The 13,984-nt window shown below is 41.9% G+C and overlaps 1 protein-coding gene across 1 annotated transcript in view; it reads left to right on the top strand.

The window, feature by feature from the left end:
- Positions 1 to 13,984, top strand: part of carmil2 (capping protein regulator and myosin 1 linker 2) — a 170,075-nt gene that overhangs the window by 107,252 nt on the left and 48,839 nt on the right. The window contains exons 22-26 of the mRNA XM_072279510.1: positions 3,839 to 3,907; positions 5,157 to 5,250; positions 5,368 to 5,466; positions 6,002 to 6,130; positions 9,948 to 10,061. Coding sequence (XP_072135611.1) covers positions 3,839 to 3,907; positions 5,157 to 5,250; positions 5,368 to 5,466; positions 6,002 to 6,130; positions 9,948 to 10,061 — 505 coding nt within the window. The remainder of the gene's footprint in view (positions 1 to 3,838; positions 3,908 to 5,156; positions 5,251 to 5,367; positions 5,467 to 6,001; positions 6,131 to 9,947; positions 10,062 to 13,984) is intronic.

The raw sequence follows: 13,984 nt of genomic DNA, 5'->3' as shown, positions 1-13,984 counted from the left end.
GGGGTGCTCTTTCCCCACCCTGTAGGAAATGCCTGCAATCCCGCAGCAGCGGATGATTCCAACTAGTTTCCCAGAAACGATTGTTCATGTACACAGACTCTCCATAAATCAGGCAATCATAAACTGGGAGGGACTGGATTGTGTTACAACAGTGTAAAACTACTTGAATACACAACTGAATCTTCACAGTGCTGACGCAGCAAGTAACATGATTCCAATAAAATGCCCTCTCTGATGATGAATATACAGAGTCAAGTACAACTTCTCCAGAGACTATGACTGGTACTGCTTTAGAATGGTCAATGATATTTATTTTCTAGAATGTGTAATGGTGATTACCAGTACTGAAATATGAAAATTGCACAGAATCAACAGGAAGGGTGTATTCAAACTGTCAAAAATACATTGATTATGTAATTTCCCAGTAACTGAAACTGATCCTCATTAACTTTACTATTATCAACACAATTGCTACTACGTAGAAAAAGATGATGTTCTTTTCAATTGTTCATCTCTGGAGTGCAGACCTAAATGACAGATCCAGCCTGTATTATCTACCATTAATTTAGCTTGTACTGAGTCAGTGGTTGGTTAAATCAAATTATGGACCAGTCATGGTGGAATTTAGACTCATCCAGATTAATAATCCAGGCCTGAAGATTCTTGTTCAGTAATTTCACCGTCCATCATTTTTGTGATGGGACAAGTGAAGTTGAGTGAAATTATCCCCCCCTGGTTCAAGAGCCTGATGGCTGAGGGGTGATAACTGTTCCTCAACCTGCTGGTGTGAGTCCTGAGGCTCCTGTACATTCTTCCTGATGCTAGCAGTGAGAAGAGAGCATGCCCTTGGTGGTGTGGGTCTCTGATTATGGACGTTGTTTTACTGAGACATGGCTCTGTGTAGAAATGTTAAATGGTGGGAAGAGCTTTATCTGTGATGGACTGGGCCGTATCCACTTCTTTTTCCATTCAAGGGCATTGGTTTTTCCATAACAGGCTGTGTTGCGACCAGTCAATATACTCTCCACCACACATCTATAGAGGTTTGTCAAGTATTTGATGTCATGCTGAATCTTCACAAACTTCTAAGGAAGTAGAGATGTTGTCATGCTTTCTTCCTTATTGCACTTGCGTGCTGGGCCCAGGACGGGTCCTCTGAAATGATATCAGCAAGGAATTTAAAGTTGTTGACCCTCTCCATCTTTGATCACCTGATGGACCTTCGGTTTCCTCCTCCTGTAGTCAATAATCTGTTCCTTGGTCTAGTTGACATTGAGTGAGAGGTTGTTGTTATGGCACCACTCAGCCAGATTTTCAATCTCCCTCCTATATACTGATTCGTTACCACCTTTGATTCAGCCAACAGCAGAGATGTTTTCAGAAAGCTTAAATATGGCATTGGAGCTGTGCTTAGCCACATAGTCATAAGTGTAAAGTGAGTAGAGCAGGGAACTAAGCTCACAGCCTTGCACTGATGGGGATTGTGAGGGAAATGTTGTTGCTGTTCTGAACTGATTGGGGTTTGCAGATGAGGAAATTGAGGAACCAATTGCATAAGTTGTCTAAGGTATACATTTACTCTGTCTTCATTGTCTCTACTTTCATCCTTAAGCATTTCCTAGTGTCAACTTCCTGAAATCCTGATATTTTCACTTCCTACTTTCATTCTAATTAAAGCCCTTAAACAGCACTCATTACGGGACTTGAGTTTTGACACTAATGTCAACTTTGTTTTGTAACATTTTCATCTCTGAGTCAGTATGAGTTGAAAATGCTGAAAAAGCTGGAAATCCTCATCAGTTAAGCAGTATTTGTGGAAGGTTAACATTTCAGGTTGACAACATTTCATCTTAACAATTTGATTTATTTAGAGATGCACTGCAGAATAGGCCCTTCTGACCCTTTGAGATGCCCCACACAGAAACCCTCGACAACCCCTAGTTTAATCCTAACCTAATCATGGGACAATTTACAATAACCAATCAACCTATTAACCGGTACGTGTTTGGACTGTGGAAGGAAACCGGATCTCCCGGAGAAAACCCATGCATTCCATGGGGAGAAATTACAAACTCCTTAGAGAGGGCGCCGGGTTGAACTCCGAATTCCAAAGTCCTGAGCTGTAATAACATTGTGCTGACCGCTACCCTACCAAGGCATCCAAACGGAACTTCTTGTTCTATTTTTCTTAGCTTGGGGTAAGTGTGCTCAGGATGGATTGACTAAGTTGAGAACAAATGAAAATCCTTATTTAGAGACAGTCCAGTTCCAGGAATTCACACACTCAAAGCATCTGATTTTCATCTATTAATGTTAGCAAGTGGACATCAGGGGTTGTGTTACAGACCCATTCTGCAGGAGCATCCACTCAGAGAATTAGTCTTTTATCAACATCCAATTCTATCGATGGTGTTTGTATCAATGATTATCAAAGGGAAAAGAGAAGGTGGAGATTGTGTTTTGTCCTTGTGTGATATTCTGGAATCTGGGGTTATTATTTAACAGTAAAGGGTTGCCAATAATTTTCTGAGGTTGTGTGTCAACAAAACTCTCTTCCTCAAACAAAAACGCTGTGGATATGTGTATTTTTAAGACAGGAAGTTGGTGAGCAAGAGGGTGAAAGGTTATCACAGGGAAGCGGGGATTACAATCAGATCAGCATGATGTTGATGGGGCAAGTTGTGACTCCTTCCCATAATTTGTGTGTTTGTACGGCATCTTTCACATCCCTTTCATGGTGACCCAAAGCACATCTTAGCAAGTACGTTCTGAAGTGTTACTGCTGTTTGGTTTATGAACAGCCAGCTCTCGTAAGCAGTGCTGCATAATCTATTTTCAGTAATGCTGAGGGGTACATTGTGGCTAAACCACTGGAGATAAACTCCTCTTCTCTGAGCTGGTGCCTTCTCACCCCTTGCATCTGCCTGAGAGAAAGTTCTAAATGACTACCAGCACTTCCAACAGTACAGTGTTTAATACTCACCAGAAGCTCAGTGCACCAGTGACCCAGACAAGAGTGCAGTCAACTGAGCCAAAACTAACTCGATCCAAATTTCACCACTTGAGGTGCTTTCTGTTGGTATAAAGTGTCCTTTTTGTCTATGTTAGTTTCACAGATGAAAGTAAAATTGGGCTATAGCTGTCACTATCATTGCTTACAGTGAAAATTCTTGGCATCCCGCTGAGTAGCTTACAGAGCACATGAAGTGTGGTTGCAGTGCAGTAGACATGAAAACACTTGGTATGGTTAAATGATCTTCTGGGGCACTTCCTGTCCATGAATGTGTTAGATTTCAATGAGGTTCTAAGGGGGAATGTAAATTCTAAAAACGTTATCTTGATTTCCTTGCACGCAGTGAGGGTGTCTAAGACTAGGAGGCATAGGTTTAAGGTGAGAGGGGTCTGAGGGGGAAATGTTTAACACAGATGGTGATGAGAATTTGGATTGTGCAGCCTGTAGAAATGGTGGGGGCAAATGTTCTCACAACATCTAAAGCGAGTACTTGAAGCACTGAAGGTTAGAAGGCTATGAACCTAATGTGAGTAAATGGGATTAGTGTTGATATGTTCAAATGGTGGCATGGATATAGTGGAACCAGGGAGATGTGTTTGTGCCATATGACACTATGACTGTTTTGTTAAATTTTGATGCAATCATGTGTATGTCATTATAAAATGAGTGATGATACAAAAAGATATTTTATAAGCAATTATCATGTGATATAGTGTAAATAATGTCTATCTGTGACACAGTTGACAATTTTCCATCATACTTGTGATATAGACGTTGCTTGCAGATGTAGAACAGTTAATGACGATTATGATTTTGTAACGACAGAACTGTGATCTGGGACAAGAATAATACAACAGCAGTGGGATTCCTGGATGTTGCAAGGGCTCTAGAAAGGTAATTGTGATATAATGTACTGCTAATATCGACTTTCTGTGAAATGTAACTCTGTAATAAAAGTCTGCAGTTTTTTTTTGTGTGTGTTAAAGATTCACATTAAGACCAATCCAATATAATAGAACCCGCACTTTCGAAGGGATTTACCACCCTCGGCCCTTTGAACTGAGTCGCATGCTGTTGTGCAAAGAACTCCAGGACTTGTGCCCAACCTTGCCTGCATGCCAGGACTTACTGAGTGACAGATAATGCTGGACACACCCCCCCCCCTGCTGTTTCACTCATTCAGTCTGGCTGGAATTCTCCGTCAGTGCACTGGGCAATTGCTCCTCATGTCCTGCGCCAGCAGACTTGGCATTTGACTTACTGCCTATTCCGAGACACTGCTTTCACTGGGGCTTCCAGATCTGCAGTTTGGGAGTTAAAGGGAAGTTAAGTATTTTTTAATGTCTTCTGACTGCTATTTTATTTCTGAACCACTTTTTAAAATTATGCATTTTAATAATTGTTAAATATTTGTAAATTTCTGAGGCATGTAAAACTCATAAGATCCATTTAAGTTTTGTCAAGGTAAAACTCTGCAGCATGTCAGGGCCAGTCATAACAGAATCTGGATGCCCGGCGCAAGGCTGTGAGATCTTCCTTCTGCCACTCACCTTAGATAAATTAGGGCAGCATTCCAGGTGCAAGAACCATCCCATTGTAGCGTTCAACAGCAGAATGTGAGGAATACGAGTAGAATCGGCCATTCGCTCTCTCAAGACTCATCCACCTTTCAACAAGATCTTGTCTGTTGTGAGGAAATATAAACATGAAAGCGGCTGCTTCTTTTGGACTATTTTTCTGCCCAATTCCCATAACCTTTGATTCCTCTACTTCCCAGAAATCTATCAACCTCTGTTTTGAATGAAACCAGTGAGAGTCTGGGGTACAGAAAAGCATTGGTTTAAGTCATAAATACTAAATCAAGTAAAAATTTTAAAAAGATTCACTGCAAACTAACGCAAGAAAATTCTGAACTCTTGCCTCGAATAAAAGTGTTGATATTGCTACCCTAGATACCAGTGGTGTAACAGGCATTTGATGATGACAATGAAAAGTATTGATAGAAGAAACAAGACCAAAAATTATGGTTCCAGTTTCTGAAATAACTTTGTCCTGCTTCATTCTCTCACTATTTTAGTGATTATTTTGTGATTTTTAATGTAGATCAATCAGTCTTATGTGTAATAATTGTGGTGGTTTTTAGGAATTATACACTGAGGTCAATGCCTTTACCGATGAGTGATGTATCCCAGGCTTGTCGTAGCAACCCGGAGAAAACTGAGGAAGCTCTGCAGAAGGTAAGGATCATTGATCAATATGTTCCACAGCACTGCCGAAAGGAATTGTTAAAGCAATGAGTGTGCACGCTGGCTTGGAAGTGTACCAGTCTTTAATAGCCAATTCTTCATTTCCAGGTGCAATCTTACCTCCTTCGAAACAATCAGATGAAGAAAGTTTCTCCAGAGCAGGCTTTTCGACTACAGGAAAGAATTGTAACAAGTTCCACACAACAAGTAGGAAGATCTTTCAATACTAATGGGGAAAAATCTGCATTTATCATTACTTTTGACAATGGTTAACAGTAAGCATGTTCGGAGAAAGTAACTGAGTTGTTTTCCTTTGGAAAAAGTAGTGGAATTTAAAATCTTAATAATGGGGATAATTTTAACATTGTATTGTCAAACTATATCCATGGCATCAAAGGTAAAATTGCAAAACTTATGGTAAAGTGAAGTTAAAACTGAATTTGTGCACTTATTTTTCTTAAATTTTATATTAATGCTAATAATTTAATAATAATCAGTGAGTTCCTGGATATGAAGATTCTTTTACATTTAGATTTTGTTAGGGTTGGAAAGAGGGTTTAGAGAATAGCTCCATAGAACCTGCAACTACATTGCAAAGAATGTAAGGTTGATTGGGAAAAGTTGGCATAAAAAGTTACAGTAGTACATACTGACCAATAGCGGCAAGTAGGGACGTAAAAAGTAATACCTATTGTCAAGCAATACATCAAATCCAAAATAACTTGCTCTCTTGTTTTTACAGATGGTGGACGGTATGTGTGAGAAAGTGCAAGAATATTTGCACATTATTAATAATGGATCTGAAAAAGAAAAGCAAGAAGATATAATATTTGCTGAAGAAATCATTAAGGATGCCAAGACATTAACCACAGTGAGTCCCTGGAAAGACTGATGTCTTTTTAAATTATTAAATATCTAAAGTAAAGGCATCCGTTAGTCTTGCGAGACCATGGATCTGCGCCTGGAAAGTCTTCATTCTCCAGGGCACAGGCCTGGGCAAGGTTGTATGGAAGAACAGCAGTTGCAAGTCTCCCCTCTCCACAACACTAATGTTGTCCAAGGGAAGGGCATTAGGACCCATACAGCTTGGCACCAGTGTCGTTGCAGAGCTATGTGTGATTAAGTGCCTTGCTCAAGGACACGAAATGTTGCCTCGGCTATTAATCTACAAGTATATTTTACTGCACCATTGTGCTGAAATGAAGGCCGATTGGAGTATACATTGACATGGTTTAAGAAATAACCTTTACAAAGTATACTAGGTAGTATGTTTGAATTATCATGGTTACCAATATTTGGAGAAGAACACATTTTTTAATTTTTAAAAAATGCTTGAAACATTTTTCATTGTATTATGATTTTTAGCAAATCGTAATAAGCATCTTATTCATCAAAACTAGCTTCAAAGTTCAAAGCAAATTTATTATCAAAGATTATGAAAATTAATCTCAATTTTACCGTTGAGATTAATTTTCTTGCAGGCATTTACAGGAAAAAGAAATGCGATAAACTTTACAAAAACTTATACATAGTTAGACAAGGACTGACAAACAACCAAACTGCAAAAGAAGACAAACTTTGCAAGTTTAAAAAAAGTAATAGTAAGAATGCGAGTTGTAAATAATCCTCGAAAGTGAGTCCGTAGGTCATAGAATCTGTTCAGAGTAGTGATTGAATTTCACGCCAGTTCAGGAGCCTGATGGTTGCAGGGTAATAACTGTTCGTAAACCTGGTGGTGTAGGACAAGGCTTCTGTACCTCCTGTCCAATGGTGGCAGCAGGAAAAGGCGATGGCCAGGACAGAGGGGAGTCTTTGATGACCAATGTTGTTTCTTGTGGCAGTGCACCATGTAAATGTACTCAGTAGCGGGGAGATCTTTGCCTGTGATGGACTGGGGTCCATCCACCACTTCATGTAGCCTTTTCCATTCCTGTGCATTGTTTTTTTTTCCATACTAGGCCATGACACAACCAGCTAGGAATCTTTCCACTGTGCAACTATTGGAGTTCGTCAAAGTTTTTGGTGACGTGCTGAATCTACGCACGTTTCTAAAAAAAGTAGAGGTGCTGTCGTGCCTTCTTTGTGATAACATTTAAAGTATGTGCTGATCCCAGGACAGATCCTCTGTCACGTTAATGCCAAGGAACTTAAAGGCACTGACCTCTCCACCTCTGTCCCCTTAATAAGGACCTGCTCATGAGCCTCCAGGTACTTCTTCCTGTAGTTGATAATCAGCTCTTCGGCTTTGCTGGCGTTGAATGAGAAGTTGTTGTTGTGGCACAACTCAATCAGATTTGTACTGGAGCTGCTCCGGCCTATGGTCAAGCCACACTTAGATCCCCTCCAGTTCGCCTACCAGCCCTGACTAGGAGTTGAGAATGCCGTCATCCTCCTGTTGAACCGTGTCTACGCCCACCTGGGCAAGCCAGCGAGCACTGTGAGGGTCATGTTTTTTGACTTCTCCAGTGCGTTCAACACCATCCGCCCTGCTCTGCTGGGGGAGAAGCTGACAGCAATGCAGGTGGATGCTTCCCTGGTATCATGGATTCTAGATTACCTGACTGGCAGACCTCAGTACGTGTGCTTGCAATACAGTGTGTCCGACAGAGTGATCAGCGGCATTGGGGCTCCACAGGGGACTGAATTGTCTCCCTTTCTCTTCACCATTTACACCTCGGACTTCAACTACTGCACAGAGTCTTGTCATCTTCAGAAGTTTTCTGATGACTCTGCCATAGTTGGATGCATCAGCAAGGGAGATGAGGCTGAGTACAGGGCTACGGTAGGAAACTTTGTCACATGGTGTGAGCAGAATTATCTGCAGCTTAATGTGAAAAAGACTAAGGAGCTGGTGGTAGACCTGAGGAGAGCTAAGGTACCGGTGACCCCTATTTCCATCCAGGGGGTCAGTGTGGACATGGTGGAGGATTACAAATACCTGGGGATACGAATTGACAATAAACTGGACTGGTCTAAGAACACTGAGGTTGCCTACAAGAAGGGTCAGAGCCGTCTCTATTTCCTGAGGAGACTGAGGTCCTTTAACATCTGCCGGACAATGCTGAGGATGTTCTACGAGTCTGTGGTGGCCAGTGCGATCATGTTTGCTGTTGTGTGCTGGGGCAGCAGGCTGAGGGTAACAGACACCAACAAAATCAACAAACCCATTCGTAAGGCCAGTGATGTTGTGGGATGGAACTAGACTCTCTGACTGTGGTGTCTGAAAAGAGGGTGCTGTCTAAGTTGCATGCCATCTTGGACAATGTCTCCCATCCACTACATAATGTACTGGGTGGGCACAGGAGTACATTCAGCCAGAGGCTCATTCCACCGAGATACAGCACTGAGCATCATAGGAAGTCATTCCTGCCTGTGGCCATCAAACTTTACAACTCCTCCCTTGGAGGGTCAGACATCCTGAGCCAATAGGCTGGTTCTGGACTTATTTCATAATTTACTGGCATAATTTACATATTACTATTTAACTATTTATGGTTCTATTACTATTTATTATTTATGGAGCAACTGTAACGAAAACCAATTTCCCCCGGGATTAATAAAGTATGACTATGACTATAAGCTCCCTCCTGTATGCTGATTCGTCACCACCTTTGATTTGGCCAACAACACTGCTAACAACACCTTAAATATGGCATTGGAGCTATACTTGGTAAAGAGCTTAAAGCACAAGTCTGAATTGGCTCAAATGTGGCCATTTAGAGCCCAACTCCGACAAATTAAGAATGAATATGCAAGTAAAAGTCTGATTTTGTGAAGAGTTTATTTTGGAGAGAACATGAATTGTAGTGAATCAATTGATGCAAGTTATAAAAAGGCAGTGTATTCAACGAATGGAAACTTTAGGTTTTGCAATTGCACATGTACTTAGTGACCAGGCTTCACATATGCTCTGTTCTTTTGTATGAACAAGTTTGAGAAATATCCTACCTCTATATCCACTTTGAAAAATATAGAGATTAGTCCAACAAAGATATTTGAAAAATGCATTAGACATTTTTTGCATGAAGAAGTAGTCTTGCATTATATTGGAACCCATCTGCTTTTGAATCATTTACTGGAAAACTGTAAGCAGAGGTGGGGGTGGTGAGCAAGAATAAATTTAGTCCAGATTCTCCACGTGGAGATGACGTACAGAGTCCCAGAGCTCTAAATAGCTTGTTCCTGGTTTGTGAAACGAGTTCATTTCAAAGATGACTAATTTTATTTCGTCAACCTGTTGGGACATTAGGAAAGTCGTCTTCTGGCATTCGAAACACAATGGGCCAGGTGACTGGAGTACTTTGTCTAAGTCATCTGTTTTCATCCTTTTCCATCTGCATATTCTAACTAATGAACCAGTATCTGAAATACATCTTACGGAAAGTTTTGTTTAATGATGAACTTCAATAAAAAATAAATTACAAGAAGAAAAGCAAAGAAACTTTAATTGTGGTCTTAAAGTTCAATGCTGTTGCTGGAACTTGCTACTGTTGTGAACATTATCACTCCATACCTCAACATCCCCATCTGTCTGAGCCAAATTGATGAAATGAGAGATTAAGTAGTTAAGTGAGACTTTAAAAGTTAAGCTTTAAATTTGTTCTTAATTATTACTGTTGTAAGTATTTTTATTTATCACCTTGAATTTCTCTTTGTTTCTCTCTTTCCATTTCATACTTATGCTCCAGCTTTTACCAGCCTTGTATCAAATGGGTAACACACCACCATTCCTAAAGACAGTACAGGGAAAGCTGGAATCAGCTGCTGAGGAGGTCTCAAAAGCTGTAACTGAAGAAATCGAGGTAAGTACTAGTTATACATCTTCTGCACATGTACAGAGGATTTTCATACAAAAAGAAACCTTTATGTCTAGAATGCTGAGGATGGCTGGTATCAAGATATCTCCTTCTTCTTCCAATTCTTCCCATGATGTTAGAGAATATGAGAAATATACCAGCAGGTGCCTGGCCCATCCCTCCTCTCATTTTGCTGTTTCATTCCTGTAATCCTTGGTTTTTCTTTCAATCTCTCAGATACTTCAGTTCTGCTACTGCAGATTTCTTTCCGGGCTTCCATGTGTTGATTGACAAGCTGCAATGATTTGCCTATTCTAAAGTCAGACAGGAAACTTGGACAACAGGTGGAGCTCCGGTTTCAAAATATCAGCACACCAATGCCTGTAAACAATGAGCCAACTTGAGTATTCTTGAAGCCAAGAGTATAATGTGTGAGCTTGTTTTCCTATAGCATGTCTAAACACATAAAAGGATCTAAAACCGAACAGTATTTCTGAAAATGAGGGGAGTTGCCTTAAAATTGGATCATTTGTTTCAAATCTGTGTAGTTATCTTAAGTGTAAAAGTTAGAAAATGGAACAGAAGGTGACCGTTTGGCTTCTCTCAGCTGCGTGACAATTCAGTAAAGAACGTTGCTGAGCCTTTACCTCAGCACTACCTTCCAACACGAACATCACATCCCTCAATATCCAACAACCTGGCAACCCCTTTCTTAACTGTGCTCAACAACTAAGGCAATAAGTCCTGCACCAGACTCACTAGTACTGATGTTGCAATACACTTAATGTTAGAGAAATGTATACAATATACATCCTGAAATTCTTGTTCTTTGCATACATCCACAAAAACAGAGTGCCCCAAACAACGAATGACAGTTAAATGTTCGAACCCCAAAGCCCCCCAACTCCCCCTTCCCATGTATAAGCAGCAGCAAAGCAATGAACCCCTCCTCCACCAGTAAAAAAGCAATGGCACCCCCCAGCGAGCACTCAAGCGTGCAGCAAAGCATCAAAAATGACACAGACTTGCAGTACCCCAAAGATTGCTCGTTCACCCATTATTCAACATACCACAGGTGCATGCACATGTGTCCTCCCTCTCTCCCTCCCCCCTCTCCCCTCCCTCCCCTCTCTCCCCCTCCCCACCTCCCTCCCCTCTCTCCCCCTCCCCCTCCCCTCTCTCCCCCTCTCTCCCTCTTCCCCCTTCCCCCCTCTTCTCCCTCTCCACCCTCCCTCCCCTCTCTCCCCACTCTCCCCTCCCTCTCCCCCTCTCCCTCCCCCTCTCCCCCCTCCCTCCCCCTCTCCCCCTCCCTCCCCCTCTCCCCCTCCCCTCTCTCCCCCCTCTCTCCCCCTCCCCCCTCTCTCCCCCTCTTTCTCCCCCCTCTCTCTCCCCTCTCTCTCCCTAATAAGGGAAAAAGAGTTGTCCCGACTTCACAGTGAGAGGGGAGACATAACAAAACAACTCGCTGATTTATGGTGTTAAAAGTCCGTTGCATCACTTTTTCTGACAGATATTCCAAAACTATTAGAAATTAAATACCCAATTAAAAATGCTTAAAATTTTAGAACAAAAAGCAATATAAATCTTTTAAATATATTTAAGTTTAATTAATTTGAATGAGATTAGTTACTTGCCCTTCTCCCTCACAACTATACATCTACATCCAAATAAATAGGCTCGGAAGAACTAAGGAATGGCAATAGTTATTGAGTCATGAAGCACACCTTTCAGCCCTCTGAGTCTGTAGCTGAACTCATCCTGCAAATAGCCAGAACTTGAGAACCACAGAAATCTTGGGAGGATGTTGGGACTGAAGGGACTACAAACATAGGGAGGAGTAAGGCTGTGGAAGAATTTGCGAACAAAAATCAGAATTGTACAGAAGAGGCTTGCATGTGCAAACTAGTTGAATGTAGAATGCGAACACCTTTCTTGAATGAGGTGTGATATTACACATGGGATGACACAATGGTGCTGCTGTATAGCTACACAGTTGCAGCAACCAGGGGTTCAATCCTGTCTTTGCACATTCTATCTGTGAGCATGTGGAGTCCTCGGGTGTTCTGGTTTCGTCCTATATCCCTACGGTGTTGGTAGATTAATTCACCATTAAGACTACGTCGACACTACGCCGGATAATATTGCCGGTTTCGAGTGAAAACGACAGGCGTCCACACTAAGCGTTTTTCAAAATATCTCCGTCCACATTAGACGGATATTTGGGCGAATCTCCTCCTACTGGGCATGCGCAGGACACAGAAAACAAGCGAAGAGAAAACAATATACTTGGTACGCGTTTGTCCAGTTACAGAGTAGAAAAGCTTGAAAGGAATTGCTGTTGGCTCTCGCGCAGGAGGACTTAAAACTAAAAAAAAACAAATACTGGAGCGTATGGAGGCAACTGACAGGGAGTTCACGGACAGTATGACCCAGCTGACGACGAACATTGAAAAACTAACTCTGTTGCATTAATAAAGCACCTTGTTAAATGTTTAAGACGTGTCTGCATCAGAGTTATCTTGTATTTCTATACAATGTTACATTAGGCTGTTACACATCTATTGTCAGAGAAGTACTTGCATAAATAGGTAAACCACCTTCATACAAGCAAGGGCAGAAAACAGGGCAAAGTGAGTATACTTATTCATTCAGTAAGCTATGGGTCAAAGTATTTGGTGAGTACATTTCTAATTCTTCTGGCTTCAGTCTCGTTGCCGTCTTGTTAGGTTGTGTGGGGGGTTGCGTTCAAGAAAACAACGAAATGCCGCGCTGCGGCTATCTGTTCCGGCCCGTCATGACAGCGTTTTTACACAGTCAAAAAAGCTCACTTTACAGTTTAACTCTCACACACCGTTCACACCGACTGCGCGTTATAACAGCCGTATGGCTGTGCTTGCACAGTACCAAGCAGAAGCAGAAAAGTGTTGTTGTTGAGGTGTTGTCATGACAGCGTTTTTAAATCTCTCTGGTTACCCCGTACACACTACAACAGATATTCGGCGTTTTCAGATTTATTCACTCTGGAGACCGTTTCTGAAAATCTCCGTTTTCGGGGGCTGAAAATGCCGGCTCAGTGTGGATGGAAGGTCAAAACGAAGAGAAAAAGCTTCGTTTTCAAAATTATCCGGTGTAGTGTGGACGTATTAGAGTGCAACAGGGAGGATGGGAATGAGAGAGAATAAAAGGGGATTGGTATAGTGCGTGAGTAAATAGGTAGCTGTAGGGCCTTTCTGACCATGTGACTCTATATAACTCTTAGCATATGGCCTGCCACTCCTGAGGAGAATCGGAACTCTCTGACCATTGTAACACACACAAAATGCTGGAGGAACTCAGAAGCCCAGGCAGCATCTATGGAAAAGGGTAAACAGTTGACGTTTCACCATGAAGGGTCTCAGCTCAAAGCATCGACTGTACTTTTTTCCATGGATGCTGCCTGGCCTGCTGAGTTCCTCCAGCATTTGTGTGTGTGTGTGTTGCTTGGATTTCCAGCATCTGCAGATCTTCTCTTGTCTCAGACCATTATAATTAGTTCTCCCTCTTAGTAAAGGAACCACATCCTCAGTAGTTGCTCCTTTAATATCAGACATCCCACCTCTCCCGGAAGTTCCGGGAGTCTCCCGCATAGGAATAGTGGCTCCCTGATGCCCACAAATTATATTGATGTCACGGAAATCAATTTTTTTGAGAACGAGCGAGCAAGAGAAAGCAAGAGAGAGCGCGAGAGCGACCACGAGAGAGCATGCAAGAGAGAAAGCAAGTGAGAGCACGAGGGAGAGATCGCAAGAGAGAAAGCAAGTGAGAGCACGAGTGAGAGAGTGCGAAAGCAAGCAAGAGAGAGAGCGCGAGAGAGCAAGAGAGAAAGCAAGCGCGAGAGAGAGATCGCAAGAGAGAAAGCAAGAGAGAGCGCAAGAGCAAGCAAGCGAGAG

This window comes from Mobula birostris, chromosome 15 (genome assembly GCF_030028105.1).
Source record: "Mobula birostris isolate sMobBir1 chromosome 15, sMobBir1.hap1, whole genome shotgun sequence".
Lineage (NCBI taxonomy): Eukaryota > Metazoa > Chordata > Chondrichthyes > Myliobatiformes > Myliobatidae > Mobula > Mobula birostris.
Note: the sequence above shows the minus strand (reverse complement) of the source record. Positions and strands in the feature narration are given on the sequence as shown.